General features: G+C 40.1%; 1 protein-coding gene across 3 annotated transcripts; it reads right to left on the bottom strand.

Annotated features, from left to right (window-relative positions):
* slc6a5 (solute carrier family 6 member 5) lies at positions 1–24,958 on the bottom strand. Of its 3 annotated transcripts, none has more exons than XM_077562995.1 (17): positions 24,823–24,958; positions 23,618–23,728; positions 20,542–20,982; positions 19,940–20,090; positions 19,351–19,482; positions 19,079–19,252; positions 16,263–16,413; positions 15,720–15,852; positions 13,866–14,000; positions 13,646–13,749; positions 13,049–13,173; positions 12,811–12,923; positions 10,831–10,962; positions 10,628–10,727; positions 8,475–8,575; positions 6,452–6,619; positions 1–4,680 (listed from the first exon to the last, which is right to left on the bottom strand). In XM_077562995.1, exons 2-17 carry the CDS (start codon positions 23,687–23,689, stop codon positions 4,528–4,530), a joined length of 2,385 nt encoding a protein of 794 aa, XP_077419121.1. In that variant the 5' UTR covers positions 23,690–23,728; positions 24,823–24,958; the 3' UTR covers positions 1–4,527. The 3 variants fall into 3 exon arrangements, 2 of the variants coding, with proteins under 2 accessions (XP_077419121.1, XP_077419122.1); XR_013293779.1 differs by lacking the exon at positions 1–4,680 and adding an exon at positions 8,642–8,752 and having other exon boundaries at positions 6,584–6,619; XM_077562996.1 differs by lacking the exons at positions 23,618–23,728; positions 24,823–24,958 and adding an exon at positions 21,697–21,855.
* Between the last annotated feature and the right edge of the window lie 14 nt (positions 24,959–24,972).

Genomic DNA, 24,972 nt, shown 5'->3' with positions numbered 1-24,972 from the left:
TAGGCAAGAAGGAAAATAACGTTTATTGATCATAGAGTATACATTTCATGGTATAATAGCGATATATTATTGGCAAAGATACTATTATCCAATTGCATTTTTGTACATAAATACAAAATTGGAGGTAGGGCCTCAAAGATCGATGACAAGTGAAAATAAATGCATTTCACATATATATTTTATATTAGATTCTTTTAATATCTTACACCAACTCTAAAACATATATCTTTATATTTTCATATATATATATATCTACTATTCCTAAATCAAATGATGTCATGTCGGAGGCACATATCTATAATCCATAGGCAGCTGTGCCTCGCAGAGAACACACAAAAATGTATGACATTACTCAAGTAATTAGAAATTTAACCTATGCCGTCATAGGTCACACAGCAAAGTGCCAAACGGACACATAAATACATAACAATAGGAATACCGATACCATATGAGACGGACAAGAAGCTTTTCTGTGGTGATCTATCTGAAATACATCCTATATTTTGTACGAGTAGAAGACATCTATAAGGCCAATGGTTACCTGAAGATGTTTTGTAACGTATTGGCAAACACCAAGATATACTGCATGGAACATGTATGGCAGTAGCTAAACCTCCTACACACAAATCACAGCATCTTTTTTTTTTCTTCTTCTTCTTCTTCTTCTTTACATTTCGATTTTTTCTTCTTTGGTTACTGCCAAAAGTTGACTTGCAGGCAAAGTTATTTATGAGTTCAAATGATGAAATGACGTTTTTGTTTCTTCATCCTCTCGCGTGAACGGAAAGCTCACGTTTCATGCATCGACATAAACATACGGAGTTGAGGAAGAAGTCACTAGAAATGGACACCGAGTTGAGCAACACAAACTGCGCATGCAAGCTTTTTAGTGTCGTATGGATTTTTAGCCCCCCCCCCCCCCCCACACACCTCGAAACAAAAGCAGAGGACGTGAAACACAAGGACACGGTTATTATTGTTGCCCTTTAACCCCATTATAATACAGTTTAGGGCACACAAAGGTTTTTTAAATCCACTACATCCCCAAGATCAACTTTGCGGTTGGTTATCCTTAAACCCATTTAGTTTAGAGTTGCAGGCTTTCGGCCATTTTGGGAATGGGTTCGGGTATTCCTGCACAGGGTGAGCAAACGTGCCACTTCACGGCGGCCCGTTTGTTTTGTTATGACCTTTTTTTTTTTTTTTGTTAGCAAGCCAATTGTTTACTTTATGTCAATCACATCGTAACTAATTTCACTAACTAAACCCTAATCGCTAACAGGCATGTTTTCGTCACACCGGAACAAGAACCACTTCCCGAATCCATGTTCGCCGATCAGACCCAATGCCGAGCTTTCCTGGCAAGGTCAACAAGGTCAGCTTCTCATATCCGCCGGGACGGAGCAAAAAAGGTTCGATAACGGTGAGCGCATTGACTTGTTTAGCGCTGTTGAACTGTCAACCAAGATAGCGTTTAGCATTAGCTTAAACAACCACGAGTGATTCAATGTTTCATAAAAAGTCCCTGGCGACAATTATTTCCAGCAAAATTGTAATGTCCCGTTTTTAATTTTGAAAATCCGCTCACCCTAAACTCCCACAGTCCGACTGCCCGGCAAACATCTGATTGATCGTCGAGTACAGAAAAAAAACTAACACTAAGGCAAACACGCTCACACGGGCGATACACACGTCACATTTGCATGACTCAAGCTAAATACACGAGCGCTCGATAAAAGCAACACTCTGGAGTAAGCAAGCTATTGTCTAGTTAAGCTAGCTATTTACCAGTTAGCTAGCTAGCTACCAGTGCGCGCATTGTTTCGGATTCACAATCTCAATAAAATGTGTTCTAAATTCACACGAGTAGGCATGGCTTTGAGAATCAGGGACTTTCACATCTCTGAGCAACAATTATTGCGATCCGCCGAAACCTGCTGAACGCTCAACCACAAATCCACCAACAGCCTCAGAATTGCTTTCGCCCGCAGGGTTAGCAAGCTAGCCCGCCATTTCAAACACTTTCTGTCATGTTGCATTTAAAGAGACTACAAAGTGAGCCTTATCAGCTACATGTATACGCTACATTTACATCAACTCTGTATAGCTTATAATTTGTTCCCAGAAAAGAGAAACATGCCTACTTGCAATAATCTGCCAGCGGCCCAAACGCGCCCGGCAACCAGACGGGATTTTGACGCGAGTCAACAGTGTGCTACGGCGACCACGGCGGAAATGTTTTCCATTGCTTTAGATCTGTAATAAATATTGAGGGAAAACGCTCCCGTGAGGCTGTTCCATCAAATCCCACCCTCCCTCCAACTAGCAAGAGTCATGTGATGGGATTTTGAATACCTGAGACCCTGTTTTCGAGAGGACATACAGCGAAGCGAGAAGCATTCGTCTGAAATGGCAAAGAGGTCTCCGGAGCTATCTCATGTAACAGACAAAATCACATCCAGGAAGTGAGAAGCCTTTTTTTCTGCCACATGTTAACGGCTTCGCCAAGCGTCGTGGGGCGTGACAACACACAAAACCTACACTTTGTACAAAAACACGCACACATCCAATCTTGTCAAGCTAGCTCGCTCTTCTGCTGGAAGCTACAGATAGAGCACATTTTATAGATGTAATAACTATTTATATATTTTTTAAATTTTTATATCAGTGGTTCTTAACCTGGATTCGATTGAACTCCAGGAGTTTGTTGAGCCGGTCTAAAGTGTTGGGCGGAGGTCAAAGTGCAGGAACTTTGGTGCGCTCAGTAGCCGACTCGTAGCTGTTGCGATGGTACGTTATGTGATTTCTTGATTAGCGTAATCCCCTTAATACTATGTCGACGGAATGTATGGCGTTCCTCAGGCTTTTACTGTTTTCATGGCATCTGCCGACCCTGGGTTTCATTTTAAGATGAAGGATTCAGTAAATAGAGATCCTGTCGTCACGTGACTTTCTCTGAGCACGCCCCCCCTGGTGGCAGGAAATTATTGGTGCAGCGCGAATGGTGTGGAGGGCGAAAGCTAGCATTTATCCGTCAACTTTCCGCCCAAGAACACTGAAAAGGACGTGATGTACGTACATGCGCGAGGTGGACGCGTTGGAAGGTTTTGGGGTTGTTGTTGGCGGCGCTGATAACGTGGAAAGGCTTTACAAGTTTGTACAATCCGGATTTATTTCCCCTTTACGTGTGGTCAAAATGTCATCAAAGTTAGCAGTTTGACGCAAGAGTGTTTTTTTAGGTACGCTAGCAACTTAGCAGCTGCTAAGTCTGTTTGTACCGTCAAAAGTCTTCTTTATGGCGTTGGTCAGTTATTATCAATCATCAATCGTTGTTCAAGTGGGCCGTTTGTCGTTTGGTGTGTGGCAGATGCTAACGGCAGATGCTAACGACCATTTTGAAACGGGAGGATCGCTCTGAAATGCAGAGGAAGCCGGCGGGGTTCAGTATCGCTAACAAGGTTAAGAACCACTAATCAATATATATCTAGAGATCGATAGCTATAGATATTTCGTCCTCTTTTGTGAGTGAGCCTATTAATACAATTCACGTTGTGATGTTTTCACAAATGGCAATTAAATTCACAACACATACAATAGCCTACTGCAATAAATACACTAAATAGATGCACAGAGTGACTTATCAGGCTGGAGTTGTAGAGCTTCAAAAAGGTTCAATGGCTTCTTTAACATGAACTAAAGGGCAGATTGGCATGACTTGCGTATATATAGAGATCAGATAAATACAGTATGTTGTCGTAGACTCCCACAAAGAGTCCTCGTGGTCACCGACAAACATCGGCTAAAAACGGCGACCGCGATGGAGGCGCAAATTCCTGATTTCCTAATCTCCACAAAGCAGCGGCTACTATGAATACACACTGCTGACGTACAAAGTCAAATTAAAAGAACCGCATATTGTTGCTTTTGTAAATATTAAGGGGCAGCCGTATATAGCCAATATATTAGCATACATGGTGTTGGGGAGGGGAAAAAAAAAAAAAAAACGGATCCTGGCCAATTTTTTCAAACCAGTCTGTCACTCATGATTTTTTTTTCCTGTCTTGCTTGTGCTGAATTCATTATTTTGCCCACATAAATATGGTTGCAAGCGCACACACACACACACACACACACATACAGCCACACACACACACACACACACACACAGCCACAGACGAATGACTCCATAGGGAGCAGCTAAGGTATTGCAGATTGCAGCTCTGTCCGTTAATGACAATAGGTCACAAAGAATCAAGAGTTCCCACGAAGGTTGTGGTGAAATCAGTCGTCGTCATGAGTTGGGGGGGGGGGGGGGTTGATAGACTTATCAGCTGAGAACAAAGCAGAGATGATTCCACCTGGGCGGCCCTCCTCCCTGAGAAGAGTGAATAGGGAAGAAGAGAGAGAAGAGAAACGGAGAGGGTGATGAATCACAAAGTGGGAGGGGGGTGGGGGTGGGGGGTGAGATAAGGGTTCTTCTTTCTGACACCCCAGCCCAAGGTTAGAGCTCTCCAGAGGCTGCTGTTACTAAAAGGAACTGAGCTGGAAGTCCGTAGGGGGCAGTTTGAGGCCGAGCGAGTTGGTTCCCAGCGGGTCGATCATGTTCTTGTAACGCTCTCCGCGGTGCTTCATCAGGAAGGGACCCCAGTCGGGCTGAGGCGTGCAAACCAGTTTCAGGCGCTGCAGGGGGAGAGACACGAGGTTGCCCGCGTTATTCCTGCTCACAAAAGATGATGATGACGATGCCTGCTTGTGTTGGCGAGAACTTGTGTGCCAATTAACCTGATATATGTTCAATTATGGAGAAAAATTGAGCCACTCGGGGGCGGGAGGGGCAAATATTCACCACCACCATCCCCCAAATATCTGCAGAAATTTACAACTGGAGCTGCACACCCCCACCCTGCGTGTCAGCCTCGTCCCTATTAGAGATGCGGCTCAGGCTTTTCCATTCTTACCATTTAATAATAATAGAAGGAGCGGAGAACGTAAATTAAAGGCAGCCCACTTCCCATATGAGGAGAGATTTGTCTCAAAAATCATTCACACAAAATATAGCCGTGACTTTCAGATGTATTTCAGCTCCACAAACCTATGCCAAATACGCCACTGCAGCAGCCGAAGAGATAGAAGAAGAACGAATTCCGTGTCGCGGCAATGCGAGCTCAAAGGAACCAAATCACGGTTGTATTGTTTCCCGACTTGTGTTCGATAAACACAATAGATCAGATTTCTGGTTTTCAATTTCCAATTTTTCCGGAAAAAAAATGGGAGATGACTTCTGTTCTGTTCAATGGAGTCGGCAACACTGCCCCTAGTGGTCGGAAGAGGGATGTGCTTTTAGGCACGTGGATAAATAGCAAAAATAGATGAGCGTGACCGCTGATCCACAAATACATATTTAACTATTCACACGCAATATTGAATATTTACAAATGATAAGTCATGACAAATGCACACATAACATTAACTCATTCGCTCAGCAGCCATTTTCAATGAAGCAACCCCCTTTGCTCTCGGCTGTTTTACTGGATTTGGACTGATTTTGCAAGGCCCACACAATATTGTGTTCTATTGCTATCAAAACATGGAACCTTCCAAGAGAAAGATTAGGGTCTCTTCTTTCATCAGGAAAAACGGTATATTTATATCCGTTTTGCAGCAATTAGCATTAGAATATAGTTAAGTTTCATCATTATTCTCAAACCTTTTGAAAACACTGAGGAAAAAGAGCTTGTTGCAACATGACCCTGGCTGATCTCTTATACTCTGCTGCTGCCTGCTGGCCGTTTTTCGTAACAACTACCAATGCTTTAAGCGACTTCTTCAGGTCAGAAGCTGCATCAAAAGCCTTCTGTATGCTCTAGCATAAAAAAATATATTTAAAAAAAACAAAAAAGTATAAATACGTTTTGGGGAGTAAACGTTTTTGTTTTGTTTTTACTCGTATTTATACGTTTTTGGGTTTGAATGAGTATAAATGGGAAAATCACAGACATGTGTAAAATATATTTAGTGCGAATAATCTCTCCTATTCGTCGATAGAGTGTGACTGCGACCGACATCCACCGATTTACTACTTTCATCGCCGGGGGTGGGTGCACGGTGACCGGTGATGAATATTTGTTGCCCTTGGGGTAGTCTGCCCTTGCTTACAGCAGTAGAGCATTGTAAATAAAAATTAATCTTTTTTGTTTTGTTTTTAAAAAATGCTGTTGAAAATATTTAAAACCATATGTAAAGTTAATAAAGGTTTTATGATGTAACCGATTCACCCTTGAACAAGCTCTTCTGGTTGAGAAACAGAGGTTGGAGAGAAAATCTAATTATATATTCAACAGTAATTAAACGGGACCTTTAGACAAAAGAAAGTGTACGTGAATACTCAGCTGCCAGCATGTTTTTCTGATGCTGATGAGGATCAGATTGCTGATTTGCCAACAGTGATTACCTCAATTAAGGTGCCGGGAGCGAGGTACATCTTGATGACAAACATGATGGGGATCCAGATGACGGAGCAGATAACCATTAGCCAGCCCATCACCATCGACCAGGTGGGGTAGGTGTAGTCCTCGTATGTCATAACGCTCCACTGAGAAAGACTCAGAATCAAGATGCCCTGCATGGATCAACAAATCAACATAAGGCACACAAAAATGAAGAGTGTCTTTAAAAAAAATAAGTAACACATTACCGGCATCACTGTTTCTTGCGAGCTATCAAACAAAGCTGAGCTGCTTGAATTCTTGTACCAGGAATAGCATAAAGTCACATAACAATATGAAAGACTGGTGGAGAGCACACCATGACGCATAAAGCTGTTGATCTATTCAGGATTAGCGTTGACGTTACCATTAGCATCTCGCTTCAGATCAAAGCATTCGATGGCTCCAAAAGAGATTCACAATGGCTGAGGGTCTGTCTGAGACTTTTACCGGACACTTTGATCTGTGTTGTATTCTAAACAATCAGTCTTGTATTTCTTTTTTTTTTTTTTACTTAATTTACAGTTTAGCAAACAGTGCTACAATATCCAACATGATGTCGGGATTTCTTCTTCAGGAGTTTTCGTTTGTCATGGCGTGGGTGCCACCCGGTGTCCAGATTGAGAAACTACAGTTGAATTAAATTAACTAAATAACAAGATGACAAACTTGTGTTGCCTAAACTGAATAAATGGTCACAATTTCTAAATGTTACTTGAAGTGCTGCTGTATTGAGTTGAATTATTTTCACTTTACCGTATTCCTTGGAAAAAAGTTGTACAACTATGTATTTTGATCTGCCAAGAGATATTTCATTGTCTTTAGTTATTTTTAGTATTGTGTATTTTACACAAAATATGTATTAAATGAACAAATGGGGGAAAAAAAGATTCTAGAAAATTTCAATTGTTTTTATTCAATAGCAATGTTATGATTGGGAAACAAAAGAGACCAAAAAAGGAAATCTATTTTATGCATTTTTTTTTTTAATTAATTGGCCGATAATCTGTAATTGGTATTTTTTTTTTCTGCCTGAAATTGTCATCGAGGCTCTAATACATACGGTACATTTATTTATTTTTAATCAAGAGGGCAAGAGATGTGAGCGCTCAGCATTAAGCTACTGTCCTGCCTCTGTTACAATTGTGTTGGGCTAACTCCAGTTGAAGAAAAGGCACTGCAAAGTGTAATTAATGACTTGACTCACACTATGCCCGTTATTCTATAAAAACAAGGACAGATGACATAAAAATGTGTGCAAAATAACTATAAACAGGCCTTTTCGACTGGAATTGAAGAAGTTGGGGAAATGGGCAGTAAGAACAAAGACAGAAATAAATTAGTGCGAATCGATGAGCTCCCCGAGAAAACGGGATCTCTCATGGGAACTGCATGACGACCAGCCAGCCGACTGTGGCGCCATTTGTCATCGTCAGCGCTGCTTTGGTGCTACAGCGAATTTCAGCACAATTACTAATATATATTCTGTCTGGTGGCCAACATTGAAAGGAAGGCAAGCTGTGGCATTGGACACAATCTGCCAGGTAGCATGCAATTGAACACATTAAAATGGCATTTTCCCCACTGAGGTGAAATGGAGCTCGTACTCAAGTGCACTATTCACATTTAATTAAAAAGGAAAATATTGGCTAGTTTCTAGCTCGGCCATGACCTTGAAAAGCCCGAGTGGAACAACATGGGCAAATAAATGGATGGATTCAAGCTAGGTTATATAAAAGTGCTGCAAAATTAGCATTTTGACAAATTTGACAAAGATAACTGTGCGGCTATTTTAAACGATAACATAAAAATACACCACAGTGATGTCCCCCTACTTTAAACCTGCTGTCAAAAAACAATTTAGACTTGTAAAATAAGTCGTTTTGCATTCTGGCGTTACAGGGAAATTGGAACTTGAAAGGCAATAAAATGGACACTTTTAAGCTGTGTGTGTGTGTGTGTGTGTGTGTGTGTGAGCGCGCGCTTCACCGTCAGAATGGTTGGTGTCACAAAGGCCCAGCAAAGTCTCCAGAAGCGATTGGGCTGGAAACCAATCATCATTTCAATATCCTCGCAAAACCTTTGCAGCCCTGCATAGGGAGGAAAATGAATAAATGAAAAAAAAAAAGAGTAGAAATTGCACAAAGTCACCAAACCGGAGTTTAAAAGGTCTCTCAAACGAGACGACAGATTCCAAGCCAGGGAGTATCATCATTGTCAGGATGGCGCAGGTGGCTTCATTCCTCATTCCTGTCTGACAAATGACGCTGAGTGGCATAAAGAGGCAGTCAATGTGACATCATGCTATCTGATGGCCAGGCAAAGTGCAGGTGAACAGTTTCATATGCCCTGTGCGTTCATGCAAATTTGGCTTGACAACAGAGACATCTAGTGGCCAACATTAGAACAACACTCCACAAGAATCAGGACCAACCAAGTGCTGATTGTAAATAAACATTTAGTTTCACTTTCTTTAACGAGAACCTTCGATGAGAGATGCCCATACGCTAAAAGACAAAGATGTACACACATACAGAACATACAATTGGCCTCTTCCTCACTTAGGGTCAAAGGCCACATCGTCAAGATATCTCTTCATTATTATCCTGAACAATTAACTTGTGGTATGTGGTCTTCGTGTGATAACGAAGAACGGGCGATGGAGAACAAAACGATAAACAACTCTGTCAACTTGAATTGAGAGAGACGGGAACCGGGTTTTAAGAACAAAGACAGAAATCTATTTGTGTAAATCAATGTATGATAAGCGGCCAGCCGACTATAAGACTCCAGATGTGCTCGAAAAACGGGCCGGCGTTGTTAAACCTGCTCAATATTTACAATCACAACGCCTCGTGCATCGTCAACACATAGCTGGGCCAAGGCACGGAATGCGTTATAATGGCTTAAAAGAGGTGTAAACCCCTCCCAAATAATAATAATAATAATAAGTCCACCTCTACTTTGCGGAAATTCTAATTATTATTTATCCTTGGAACGCATCACCAGCGAAAATTGAAAAAAAACATTTTCACGAACAAAAATAAAAGAAAAAGCTTTAAAAAAAAAAAAACACTAACTGAAACTATGTTTTACATTTATAAAACTAATTAAAATTATCGCACAAATGTTTGATTTGCATCTTCTTTTTTTTGGGCAATGAAGAGTATTTGGGGTTGACTCCAATCGTATTTATTTCAGTATAACAGCACGGCCGTCAGCCTGAAAAAGTAAGGTCAGCTCGTTTGGGAGTTTTACTGTGTGTCGCCAAGAATCAATGGTCATCTGGCAGCAGCCAATTTAAAAAAAAAAATTAAAAAAACACTACCAGATTGCATCACTCCTAGGTGACTAAAAAAAAATATATATATATATATATATATTTACACAATAGGAATTTAGGCTACAAATCCACTTGGCAAAAGTTGGTAACTTGGCAAACAAGAGAAGGAATGCGAGACCATCCTAGTTTAGCCGTTTAGTACCTGGTACTGCAGTTATTGTAATTTAAACTATATGTGGACTGTTATACGGTACCTGCATTTGGATTGTGGATGGTTGTTTTTTACTGTCATGTTCTTTCTTGCACACAAGAAATGCCAGGAAAAAAACAACAACAACACTAATACTAAAACTTTTTTTTTTTTTAACTTAACTAACCTAAGCATTTTTGGAAAGAAAACTAAAACTAATAAAAACTAACAAAAGAGCTCTGAAAACTAATTAAAATTAACCAAAAAATTCCCAAAACTATTATGACCTCGAGTACACCACACAATACATGCAATAACTTCACAGTCATGTGGTCTGACATTTTATTTATTTATTTTTTATTATTTTTTTTTTTTCTCTTTTTTTTTTTGGGTCTGACATTTTAGACATCGACTAAAAAGTTTAAAATGTCCTCACTTCAGCATATCCTGCCAAATAAAACCGTTAGCTTCCTGCTACAAGAAAGAAACCGAAAGACTACAAATGTGTAGTTAACGCTGACATTACCCCCCCCCCAACTTGCCCACGTCAACTTTGCTCACTTTTATTAAACCCAATCATGACCTTTTAAAAAGCATGACCTTTCATGATGCCAGAAAACGAGGAGGAAAAACTAAAAAGTTCAGTGCGAGAATGACTGTACTACTCACCATAGAGGTAAGAAATCCCCACCAGTTCAAAGATGGCGATGATGACCAAGGAGTAGGAGGCGGCGTACGTGTCCACCAACTGCAGCATGTACATGCCATTCTATCACACACACACACACACACACACAAATACATGACCAACACCGTCTCATACATACGACAGGGCTCGCGTAAAACACTTTTCGATGGCATGCGCACGATACCTCGGTGATCATGGGAAATCCCAGGATGAAGAAGGAGGCGCAGCAGACCAGAGTGAAGACCGGCTTGTGCTTCCTCAAGTATTTGGGGAACTCGTCCGACACAGAAGTCACAATGGTCTCAATGGTTGCAAACTGAGAAAGGAAAGAGCAAAACATGGCGGCGATGTTTGGGAAGGAAGCCTCAAACGCAAGCCGAGGGCGACTTCTCAGTAAACGCACGCTGCATCGCTGACAGCTTCTGATGTATTTTCACCGTGTTCGCATTTATCTGTTAAATGAAGCAAAAATATGTACTTATCCCAATCTTGAGCAGGAACAGATCTAAAAATAATAATAACAATCAATGCGAAGGGTTTAGCGCCAGCAGGTGGATGCTATCAAGAGTTGAAAATATTACTACAGGATGATAAAAAGTCTTTGGCGCCCAAGGAGAAAAGACGATGAATAGACAAAACATGCAGACGACCGTGGTGGCTCTGTGCTCAACGTGTGTGTGCATGCGTGTTTAAAAAATAAAAATAATAATAATAAAAAGGAGCAACCCTTTAGCACCGATCTATCCACTTCCTCCGGCCTCTCTCCTGAGCTCCCAAAACTAATTTCCTATCAACGTCTAAAGTTGATTTGAGCCAAATCGTTTTCTCGGCTTCCTTCGAGCCGCCGCCACCGTCTAAACAAAGAAACATCATTTGCTCTTCCTGTTGATTTGTGTGCTGCAATGTCCTCTTTTCTTCTTTGCGCAACATGTGAAGCTGTGAGAAATGTTGCCTTTCGTGATTTGACAGTATGATTCAGATTAGCTCTACATTTCTGAAAACAACCAACAAATGAAAACAATGTTTTTGTTACTGTAGTCAATAACTCTGACGTGTGTTTTACTAGCTTAAATTCTTCCCACAACTTGAGTTTCTTTCAGCCCAATCACACAACCACCCTCCTGCTATTTGGAGGACTGCAGAGCGCTTCATCCAAAATCTGTCCCAACGGGCGGCATCAATGGCCAATTATGCTAATTGGGTCAATGCGTGCGGCAGTAATCACTTTGGCTCCAAGATGGTGACTGTTAAACATTCAGCTGGTAAAGACGGGTAGACGAAAGCACACACACACTCAAAACAAAACAAACAAAAGCGTTTGTATATCTGTTTTTCGGGGGGGCACGCTCAACAGACTCTTCTTTGGCTCCATGTGAGCATGACTGGCATAAGTCAGATAGTTAGGCTAATAGAAAGAACGATAGGTAGAACCATATAATGATAGACCGACAGACAGAGACAGAAAGAAATAATGTAGCTATCTAGCTAGTTCTCAGACAGGTAGACTGAAAGCTTGCTATGTAGCTAAATAGATGCTAACTGGTGCAATCAGACAGACAGACACATACAGTAAATAGATACTAATATGGCTAGCTAGCTAGCTAGCTCTCCAGACAGACAGCTCCCTCTGTAGCTATATAGATGCTAGCTAGTGTACGATCGATCGATCGATCGATAGATAGATAGATAGATAGATAGATAGATAGATAGATAGATAGATAGATAGATAGATAGATAGATAGATAGATAGATAGATAGATAGATAGATAGATAGATAGATAGATAGATAGATAGATAGAAATAATGTCACTAGCTAGCAGACAGGTAGACTGACAGCTTGCTATGTAGCTAAATAGATGCTAACTGGCGCAATCAGACAGACACATAGATACAGTAAATAAATACTAATATGGCTAGCTAGCTAGCTCCCCAGACAGATAGACAGTTCCCTTTGTAGCTATATAGAAGCTAGCTAGTGTATGATAGACAGACAGACAGACAGACAGATAGACAGCTAGATAGATAAGAACAGGAGCCACTATGTTACATATCAAAAAGCCTCAAATATGCTTTTGTTGGGGAAATCTTCTCACCTCATCCGTGTTATTATTGGCAGACTCAAACGCATGCATGGAAATAAACATACAGAAGAGCTAACGGTTACCATGGTATCCAGGCCGAGAGTCAGGAGCATAAGAAAGAAGATGATAGCCCAGAATGGAGACAGGGGGAGTCTGGTCAGAGCCTCTGGATACACCACAAATGCTATGCCTGGACCTACATTCACACACACACACACATTTACAGTATGAAATTGCAAAACCCAGATCGTTGTCCAGCTTTGTTGCAGTGAGTTAGTGTCAGCCAAGGTGCTGCAATCACATGCTGGCTTGAGTTCATACCTTCATCCGCCACCTTATCAATGGGCACGTCCAACTCATGTGCCATGAAACCAATGACAGAAAAGATGACGAAGCCAGCAAATATGCTGGTGGCACTGTTTGTACACGACACGATTATGGTGTCCCTGCAGGTCAAAGAAAGAAGAGACAAACACATATTTCAATTTGGCATGGTTCTGCTTCTCTGTCTGAAAAAAAATACAGTTAATAAAATCTATATTTGGAAGACAAAAAAGTGTGTGGGGGGGGGAATTAGAAATGTGAAAAAATTACAAGCAAGTCAGCACCATATACACACATGCAGATACAAGAGCGCCCTCTAAAGGCAGACAAAAAGAATGAACATCATCTGAACAATGAATATGGACTTTTGACACGTGACGACGCTTTTATTTAGTAAAAAAAAAAATCATGGCAACATATATGAACACATGCACAACTCAAGACGCAAAAACACAAAAGTGCATCATCCTAACGAGGATATTTGTGCTTTTTCAACATGTTATCAAAATGAAGGCTTCGGCCATCCTAACAAATGCATCGGTGACAGTTTTGAAGTCATTTGCCAGAAGCATGGTTTACCTTTTGTGTGTTTACCTGTAGCAGTTATTGTGGAACTTATTGTAGGAGGAGAGCGTGATCAGGCCTCCCCAAGCAGCAGACAGCGAGAAAAAGATCTGCGTGGCCGCGTCTTTCCAAACCTAATGGATGAGACACTCCACATTAGGAGCAGGAAGGAGAATCAAAGTTGGGAGAAAATGGCGGGTAAAATATTTCATAAATTGAGTGAGGTGGAGTGGGGGGAGGAGGGGGTCACCTTTCCATCCATGAGTTTCTCCCACTTTGGTGTGATGAAGTAGAGGATGCCGTCAGCGGCCCCGGGGAGGGTCACGCCTCGGATCAACAGGATCACCAGCACCACGTAGGGAAACGTGGCTGTGAAATACACCACCTTTCAAAAGAAGACAGGAAGAGCAAGACGGTTGGAAGATTCAGATACAGTTAAATACAGTATACTGTCTGGCTGCGGCAAAACAAATAATACTCCTAGCATGATGTTAATTAACTCATTCACTGCCACTGACGGCTATAGACGGCAAAAATTCATTTGAACTATTTCTATAAGTTTCACATTTTTTCCCATTTTTGTTAACAAGAGTATGAAAACCTAGAAATGATTTTTGATTTAGACCAGATTTCTGATTAATCGTGAGTTAACTAGTGAAGTCATGCGATTAATTACGATTAAAAAGGGTAATCGCCTTTTATAATCTTTTCTTAAAAATAAAAAGATTAGTAAAAATTGAATACACATTTCCAGCTGTTCAAAATTTTATTGTTGTGCAACTTGCTGTTCTGGCTAAATGTAAAAAATCAAAACAGTTGTTTGGTAATCCGCAAACACATTTTCAGGTTTAATTAAAAATGGCATTTAATTAAAAATAAAAAAAGTACATATTCATCACACTCACAGAAATATTTCAAGTCTAACTTAAGATTTATGGGTTTTTTTTACATAACAAATTCCCAAGTACTTTTTTTTTTGATAATTTTAAAACAAACCTACTAAATAAACCTTATATGATACATATTCATTAGTCTAATAAAGCATATTTAATTGAAATGCATAATCCTTAGGTTTATGTATTTAGTATTAATAAAGTATAACTACTCTAAATTAATAATAATGAGAGTATTTATTTAAAGTACGTACATTAAGTATATTGTTTGAATTGTATACTAATCAGGTTACCTATACACAATAAATATACTGCTGTGAAAAACACTTGTGTCAATATTTCCCTCTTTTTTTAAAAAACATTTTTACGTTTTTAGGATTAAATTGAATTGAATTTTTTGAAGTAGTTATACTTTATCAATACTAAATACATAAACCTGAAGATTATGTATTTCAAATAAATAGGCTTTATTAGACTAATGAATATATATCATATAAGTTTTATTTGGTAGGTTTGTGGTAAAATTATCTAAAAAATAATAATTTAAAAAAAAAAGGGGGTGGGGACATATCCCTAACTTTGAGTGAGTAAAGTATACACAGCAGAGCATATATTGAATTATGCTTGAAGGAATTCAAATCAGATTTATTTCTTTTTTAAATAGCAAAAAATATCTCAGTTAAAATCCTGAATGTGCCGAGAATGACAGCAAACTGTGTAACAAGTCAGGACATTTATTCCTCTCAGGATCGTTTTGAGAGGATGCGAGGCATCATATTTTCCACAAGGGGGCAGTATGCTACAAGACTTGATTGTAGGAACAGACTCCCAACTCCCGATTACAACTATCAACCCATTTAGATGAGGGATTCGTTTACCTATTTAGACATTTTTAAAACGGTTCCCCACTTTTTAGCTCATAAAATCCTACATATTGTATTATGGTCGAATTTTAAATATCATGATTATCTCTTTTGCTAATTAGCCGGGCTCAGAGCTTCTTTTTTTTTTTTTTTTAAGTGTTCATTTTAACCTTTATAACGACAGGCAACTTTCTTTTTAAACCTACCGACGTGTGATGTAATTGAGGCAAAGTGGGGACATGTTTTTTCTATTTTTTTTTTGCTTTTCTTTCAAAACAGTTCCTCTGCGGAAGCTTATGTCGTCGTTTTTCTCTGTAGTTAACAAGTACAAACAACAACAGCAGTTACCTTTCCCGACGTCTTGATTCCCTTGGCCAAAGAGGCGTAGACAATGACCCAGGCCAGAAACAGACAGCCTGCCAGAGGCCAGCGAATGTCTCCCGGATATTCAATGCCTTTGGAGATGTGCAGCACGTTGTACCTGCACGAGGAGTCATCAAACCGCAGCGCACAACAACACGGCACTGTCAACACTGTTCACTCTTTGTTGCTATACGTTAGCATTGATTTGCTCAAAACAAAAACATCACACCTCAAAAGGTGACACCATTGGTTTCATGTTCAAAGATTACAAAATAAAACCCGCCAGCCCCAACATTTCCATTTCGATGATAAAACAAGAAAAATAATGCTCCCATTACAAATAGCTAAATGAGATAACCCAATTATTAAGTGAGTTCATAAAGGATACAAGAGCAAATAAATCTGGGCATCCAGTAGGACAGAAAAATGTGTGATATGTTCACATGAGAGCCTAAAAAAAGGACGCATGTGATAAAACATACATTTTACGTAGATTATTTTTTCTCACCAGCTAGAAGCTTCACTCACTTGAAGTACTCCTCACTGGGGCTGACATACGTCTTTCCGCCGTCCACAGTCATGTTTAATAATTTGCTCAGGTTTCCAATAGTATTGGCAGACAGACAAAAAGACGAATTCTTGATCGTGGTGAAGTTCCGCTCCCGCAAGATGCAGGAGTCTGTTTAGAGAACAAAGCAAATGCTTCAGTTTGATTAATAGAAAGGAAGATTAACTCATTCACTGCCATTGACGGCTATAGATGTCAAAAATTCATTTGAATTATTTCTATTAGTTTCACATTTTTTCCCACTTTTGTTAACAAGCATATGAAAAGGTTTTTTTTATTGTGTTAGAACAGAAATAATATTTGTGATTAACCGCGAGTTAACTAGTGAAGTCATGCGAATAATTACGATTACAATTTTTTAGTTTTAATAATCTTTTCTTTAAAAACAAAAAATTATTAAAAATTTAAAAAAAAAAAAATCTTAAGATTGTTTTTAAAAATTAGGGGCATCAGGCGATTAAAATTCATAATCGTAATTAATCACATGGCTTCACTAATTAACTCACGATTAATTTCTAGGTTTTCATACTCTTGTTAAAAATGGAAAAAAAAATGTTAAACTAATAGAAATAGTTCAAATGAATTTTTGACGCTTATAGCTGTCAATGGCAGTGAATGAGTTCAGCAGATTACATCAATGTTTCCCAAACTTTACTGGACTTTAAAAAAAAAAAAGTGCAAAAAAGACATAAAAAGTAGAAAACCCAAATTCCAATGAAGTTAAGATGTTGTGTACAATGTAATTAAACTAAAATGTTGAAAAGTGTGCTGTGGTCTGACGAGTCCACATTTTAAATCATTTTTGGGGAAATCATGGCCGCTGTGTCCTCCAAGCCAATGTGGAAGAGGACCATACGGATTGTTATCAAGGCAAAGTTCCCAAAGTCAGCATCTAATGGTTATGGCTTGTGTTGGCGCCCATAACATCGGTAACTTTAATGCTGAAAACTACATACAGGCTTTCAAGCAACATCTTTTTCAGTGAAGTCCCTGTTTATATCAGCAAGACAATGTCAAGCCACGTACTTTTTACTCCCGTTTGAAAACAGTGACAATCTAGGATAAGCAGAGACCGGTATGTTTGTAACATTTTTTGCTGCATCGTCAAAAATTAAAAAAACAGAGGCCACACCATGTGATATGCTTCAAAAAGAAGGTTCATTAAATAAAATAAATACATTATTACTATAATTCTTTTTATTATATTATTGATTTCTTTATTATTATTGATTAACTAAAATAAAGTGAAATTCCATATCACCCGTGTCAAAGTTGTATCTCTATCTCAACGACCCGGAAGACATGTTGCATATTTGTCCGGTTAAAACTTGTGGCCCATGAAACGCTGGTTGTGTCTCATGACAAATGTACAGTACTGTACTTCCATCTAATATGTAAACTTTCTGACTTAAGAAAACGTTAAATATAAAAGCTGAGTACAGAGTTTGGCACCTGCGCTAGCATTCAAACATACTTTGGTCTTCTCTTCAGCGTCGTCAGTCATTCTGCTACCCAAGTTCAATAATCAGCTAATGTTTCCCTCCTACACCTCAGAGAAAACTTACGCTGGGAAGATCATATATTGGCCAAAAAAAACGTTCTTAACCTCAAGATAATTTTTTCTCTGTCGAATCATGCACCTGTTTCCATCCTTGGCAATCACGTGTGATCAGGAAGCTTTCGGAGTAAGTAGTTAAATTGAAATGGAAAATTGTTCAATAAAGTTATATGACTATTTTTTTTAATAGTAAATAATCACGTGGCTCACGTCTTTTTCCCGATTGGTGGAATTGGTGGCGTCACAACCATACCGTCTGTTTGTACTTCTTACTCGAATTTGTAAATATATATATATATATATATATATATATATATATATATATATATATATATATATATATATATATATATATATATACACATGTATACTAATAAAACGCATTTTTGTCCTCAAATTTCGCAGATGACCGGGCTTAAAAATCTAAATAGAAGTTAAGGTTTATAAACAGGAACAGCAGCAACACTGAGAAGACGAAACACGAGAATCAACGACGACACAACAGACAACAATGATGTTCAAAAGTTTACGCTGGATGGAAAAAAACAAGTAAAGCGGCCTTGTCATAATAATTAAAATTAATATTTTAGAAAGACGTTGTCGTCATAAAGGACATATATTAAGAACAGCGTTTTAATGTTTAGGATCCCAGGTTTTAGAGAAAGGTTGCCAGAGCATGTAGTTCTGCTAACAGCCAGAAGAGGTCAGCGCTGCGCACACTGCAGCACTGCAGCAGCAGCTCAGTACAGTAAATATGTCAAGCAAGCAGTTTTTTGTGCTGAACTCACACAATCTCAAGAGGCAAATATCTCGAGAAATTCGTTAAATTTCGATACGAATTCGACGCGTAATGTTTTCAATCACATGACTTCACATTTGACCACAGCCACAACATATTTCACGTTTTTATTTGCATGCTTTTTTTAAATATCAAACTAATTAAATTAGGAAAGCTCTTTGTAAAGGAAGTTAAAGTGGTCTAAAAAAAAAAAGTATTAAACAATACATTAATATTATATCCATGCATATGGTGACATTGAGGTTTTCTGCCTATTTAATTAAAACTCTACCGAGAATTTAAAGTACAGGCTATTGAGTTGTTGAATGGAAACCACCGCACAGGTCACAGAGAATCGTGACGCATTGCGCATTGTGCACTGTGTGTGTATGTGCGTGCGCGTGTACGCGTGCTGTGGATTGCGTGTCCGTGTGTCTTACCTAATAGCAGCATGTCTTTGTCCTTACAATCCACCGTGTTCCACGCATTCCTACAGTTAGCCCATGGCAGTGAGCCCTTCAACGAAGCGAACAGGTAGTACAGTGTCCAGCACATAATAATATTATAGTAAATGGCTATCAAGACAGATATTATCAACATGGCAATCCCGCAACCTAAAATAAATAAATGAGACGAAATATATCAATTACTCTTAAGGAAAAGTGGAGACTTTAGTGAATGGCGTTCCAGTTGATTGCAAGGGCCAGTGTACCTTGAAGGGCCGGGATGCACTTCCACACCGACACGGGGCCCTGGCTGGCAAACTGGCCCAGGGACACTTCCATCAAAAAGATGGGGATGCCGGCAATCCCCAACATTGTCAGGTAAGGGATCAAAAATGCACCTGGAAGGGGAATACAGACGCAGGCTGCAGAAAATTGCAATAAATAATAATAATGATAATGAAAATTGATGTAGGCTACAAAAATGGTAATGAGAGATCTGCTCAAGGTACAGAAAATTGCAAATATTAATAAAAACAATAATACTACCATTATTATTAATAATAATATTTGCTAGGGAATATTTCTACAGTTTAAAATGTCATTTTCAACACATTGGTTTAAAGTTAAATAAAACTGGTTCCACAAAATGATATAGGCCGATATGCAGGCCCATGATAAAAATATCATATAAACATATATTATTATTATTACGTTGATTTTTTTATTTTTTTTTTTTTACAAAACATTTGTGCAGTTTTGGGCCCGTGTAGAAGTTTCGTTTTGGGGTTGGGAGAAAGCATGCAGGGAGCAATTTTATTACTTCTTCCATAGTGTCAAACTCGACAGCCCTCTTACCTCCACCGTTCTGGAAAGCAAGATAAGGAAACCTCCACACGTTCCCCAGTCCCACGGCATATCCAACCATGGAGAGAATAAAATCCAGTTTATTGGACCAATTTCCCCTGGCCTTGTTCTCATCCCCTCCCTCGTCGTCATCGCCTTCAGCCTGAGAGGAGAAACCGACGAGATCATTTTCAAAAGTATCTTCATTGGGGGCAAAAGTCCTTGTTTTTTTTTTAACAAATAAACACATCTGCGGTTTATTGCAGTCCACAAATTTGTGCCAATACAGAATTTTTTTTATCAAAACACAAAGAACATGAAAACTTTCACTTTAAACAATAAATAAGCCGAGACGGTAGTAGGACGAGAAATATCGCGAGATCAACAATTCCCTCCCAAAAAAAACCGTCTCGCATATGACACAACATCGGGATGCAAACAAACATTCTGCAGTCACAATTTCCAAAAGTCTAACGAGAGATTAAAACTCGAGTTAGTTTGTTGAATAATAGGCCTGTATTTAGAATACACAGTTACGAGTTGTACTGACAAAATAATTCAAATATCACAATAACGAAGCAAGTAAGCGTTTTTTTTTTTTTCAGCGGACTTACTCGCGTGAGGGATCCGGCTTGAACAGACATGTTGCCATCGACGCCCATCACGACGGTGGTCTGACTCAAAGGCTTCCAATTGGAAGCGGTGTTGTTCTGCTCCGCGTGCTGCGCCCCATCAAAGCATGACGAAATCGGCGTTTCCTTCCCACCAAAGGCCGAATTGACCGTCATCGGCGCCGGGGCGCCAGGCGGGTTGTTTTTGAACGTCCCGTATGCTTTATTGGCGTCCGGTATATTTTCCGTGGGACAAAATGTTTGGCTCTCGTTGCACGGGGCCGGCGGCGGCTGCGGCTGCGGCGCCGGGTGGTTGTGCTGAGGAGTGGCCGGCTGAAGGGGGGCGACTTCGGGTTTGTTGGCTGTAAATCCCGCAGTTCCGTCCGGCTGCTGCGGGGGGTTGTGGCCCACCGGTTGTTTCGTGGCCATGTTTGTCTGCTCGTCCTGGAACATGGAAGTGAGGGATGATCACGACAAAGTGGGGCACAAGTGGAGGAAGTGGAAGACTTTGTTTTGGGGGGTGGAAACGGGGCGAAAAGTGCCTTTCTGCCACGTTTTGGGGTCGCATTCTCTACTCACAGCTCACGGCTGTGTGTTCGCGGGAGGGGGTTGCTTTGCTAAACCCCCCTCTTCTGTCGTTCTGCAGGATTCTTTAATTTTACGGCCCATTTACCCCTCATGTCATTCACCCACACACGCGGGCGCATCCAAGATTTTTTTTTTTTTTTTTTTTTTTAATGGGCAATAGACAAGCTGCTGCGGGTCTCTGCGGCTTGGCTCTCCCGGGCAAGCGTGCACGACCACCGGCATTACTGCGGTTTGACCTGGGGCGCACAATTAAATGACTACCAGGAAATGAAGCCCCTGAAGAGGTCTGGGGGGGTAAATGAGTTTCGTAAAAACATGGACTAAAACTGTTTTTTATTCGGACCTTATGACTTAAACTAATAATGCCACGAAATTACGAATCATAAATGTGCGTGGAGCTGTGCAGTGAAGTCAAGTCCAAGTGCATGCTGCATTTCAGCACCACCGACAGCGCCAAAAAAAAAAAAAAAGAAGAAGCACATATAGTCCAACAGCGATGTGACAAAAGTGTTGAAAAAGAATTTGAAACAGTACGCAAGCAGGTTCAAATGGGTGTTTGTGAGCACTTACCATTCCGCGGAGTTCTCCAAACAGGCTCAAAGTGTTGCGGGTGCAAATGACGACGGAGTGCTAAGAGCGAGCTGACTTGCTCGTGTGCGCGCCAAAGCAGCGCGCGCACCGATTTTCTTGCTCGGGTTCCGTGCGTCAGTGCAGAGCAAGGTGCCCTTGGCGGGACATTTTCTTGATAATAGCACTTTGATAAATCATTTGGCCTCGTGGATTGGAAGTTTTTTTTTTTTTTTTTAAGGAACACGCGGGGGTGAGAAGACGTGCGTGTACGCGCGTGGATTTGACGCGTTGGTGTTACGCACACAGTTACGTTACGTAGACGCCGGGCGCGTGCGTTTTAACACGTGTCACATGCACTCTACTATTGCACGTGCAAGCACCCAGCATGTGGCAATAGGATTTAAAAAAAAACAAAAAAAAAACGTACAGGGACGCCTTATGAGGATCACTTGTGAACGTTGCAATGTTTTTAAACACACACTGCAGCCCCCGTTCTGTGTGAACAGAAACGTTGGTCAACTTTGGGGGTCTCTATAAAGCTTGTAAAGTGTACAAGTCTTGCACAAAAGGGGTGGGGTAGTTTCTTAAATCAATCTTGTGGAAAAAAAGTGGAGCCTGCCCGTGAGGCTGTGACGAGGAAAAGTAGATGTTAGATCCTTGAATGCTGCATTGCGTATGGACTCTCCAAGGCTTCGTTTAAAAGGGGGGAAATACTTTTTATGGATTGAATGATTTTTTTTCTTCCCTCTGGATTTTTTTTTTTTTAAATAATCGTCATACAACCTCCCTCAACACGTGACTTACTTATTCGTTCAATTTTAGCGCCTTGCGTCTCAGCTAAAATACACTTGCACCCGTGCACCGTTGCCTAGCGACCACATGAAGCAAACTAATGACAAGGGGGGGGAGGAATAATCGACATAATCGCCATTTAATCGACACCGATCGTGACTTTAGTCACTGGTTTATAAAAGATGGTCAATTAGTCAACCAGGCTCATGCAAATAGTTCCGATTTGAAGTTAAATTAAACTATTTGAGTCATCCGGCAAGGATGTTGATACTGATTAAAAATCAACAATTCAATGCGCATCCAGAGAGCAACAAAATTTGTGCCTTTTGAAACAACTTCGACAATCCTTTTTTTTTCTTTTTACAGAAACGTCAAAAGAGCACTCAAGTTTGCACCCCGTCGCTTTATGAAACGAAAAATCGGTTTAGAAATTGCGACTTTTTTTGCATGGGTTTATTTCCCTCCCATATACACGTTCGATGATGCAGTGGCTGCAAGACTTTTAATATGCACGCGGCGCTCCTTCCAAATCTGCCTCCGTTCCAGATAAGAGACTGGAACCGCTGTATTAGCCTTGACTTTAATTACATTGTCAACTGGGAATAATTGTAATTGATTTGTGGCCTTAACACACTCATCCGCACATCTCACAAACGGTTCACGTCGCAATGCCTTATTTTCTTCTTTTTTTTTTTTTAATTGTTGCAAAACATTTCTTTAGGATTATTTATAAAATGTCCGTTTTTTAACTAGTCGATATCTTTGGTGAATCATAGCGCATGTTAATTACGCATGCGTGTATAATTAATGGTTGACGCCCACTGTCGCGTGGGTGATAAGCAGCCGCAGCCATCCGAGGCGCCTGCAAACTAGTGATTCAGTGCTGGAGGTCACCCAGAGGCCCCGCGACATCGACATCATCATCATCATCATCATCATCATCATCACTCTTGGCTGACAGGCACCCTCACCAATATTCCCTCAGAAAATATGGCTGACCTCATGAAATGACGAGTCGTCTTGAGATTCGACTTCCCGACGGAACTTCCTCTCCAGAACCCCTGAATCGACCCGAAGACTGTGATCCCCTTAGTCGGAACAAGGTTTTTAAAGAAGAGGGACCACCAACCTGGTGTGCTCCGAGGTCCAAGCAATGTTGCAGAAGTGTGTCCACTGAACCCCGGGGACAGCCCCGCAACATCTCGAGCTGACTTCCAAGCCCAAAGCAACGAGAACCTGGCTGAGAATCGCAAATCTCTTAACATTGGTTGAAATTTGCTGCAACTGAGAGGACAGAAAAACGGTTGCAAATTGACATGTGATTTGAATGCTTCTCATTTTAGGCTGATGAAAACTAGCTTCACTGAGCTAACTTGGGCATATTTACATTGTAAAATGTTGATAAATGTGCATTGTCCCAAACGCTCGCTGCTCCTCGGCGATGTATTAAATTAGATTAGGACTCTTAACTTAACTTGACTGCCATTGACCGCTATAGACGTCAAAAATTCATTCAAACTATTTCTAGTAGTTAAATTTTTTTTTCCCCACTTTTGTTAACAAGAGTGTGAAAAACTATATTTTTTTATTGTACATTTAGAACAGATATAAAATTTGTGATTAATCGTGAGTTAACTATTGAAGTCATGCAATTAATGACAATTAAAAATTTTAATCGCCTGACGCGATTTCAAAAATTATTAAAAATTAGGGGTGTCAGGCGATTACATTTTTTAATTGTAATCAATTGCATGACGTCACGAGTTAACTCACGATTAATCGCAAATTTGATATCTGTTCTAAATGTACAATAAAAAAAATTCTAGGTTTTCATACTCTTGTTAACAAAAGTGGAAAAAAATGTTCAACTAATAGAAATAGTTCAAATGACTTTTTGACGTCTATAGCCGTCAATGGCAGTGAATGAGTTAATAATTAGATCGTTAACTTGAGCTGGTTCGGCATCTTTCTATCTATCTGCACTCGAGCAAAAATATCTAGTTGAAACCAGTATTTGGGCCACACATTGTCACATGGGGGAGGCAGAGCCGCCCCGCCCCATGTGAGTAGATGGCCAAGAGTGAAACCAGTTTCGGACAGATTAGACCTTCTTCCGCATTTTGTAGGGAAGGGCTCCGCGGCTTTGTCTCCATCTTACTGGCATTCATTAAATAGTTCAATTAAGGTTATTCACGCTACTGGTAGTATTAGCATAATGAGCATTAAAGATAACAGAACCTGGCAGAGGTTCCCTCAAATATTTTGAGTGGCAAAAACAAATGGTGAAAAAAATAAAACTGACCAAATGTGGTCTTTCTATCAGACAATATTTACCTTTAGCTAAACGGGGTGAGGGGAGGAAAAAGGCTGTGAATCAGACCCTCTTGTGCAGCAGTTGCAAAGGTGAGCAACACCCAAATGTTGTTCAACTTCCACTTCAGCTCTCAACATCCTGCCACCGTTAACGTCACACACTGACGGGGA

The sequence above is a fragment of the Vanacampus margaritifer genome, chromosome 4 (genome assembly GCF_051991255.1).
Source record: "Vanacampus margaritifer isolate UIUO_Vmar chromosome 4, RoL_Vmar_1.0, whole genome shotgun sequence".
In the NCBI taxonomy this organism is placed as follows: Eukaryota; Metazoa; Chordata; class Actinopteri; order Syngnathiformes; family Syngnathidae; genus Vanacampus; species Vanacampus margaritifer.
Note: the sequence above shows the minus strand (reverse complement) of the source record. Positions and strands in the feature narration are given on the sequence as shown.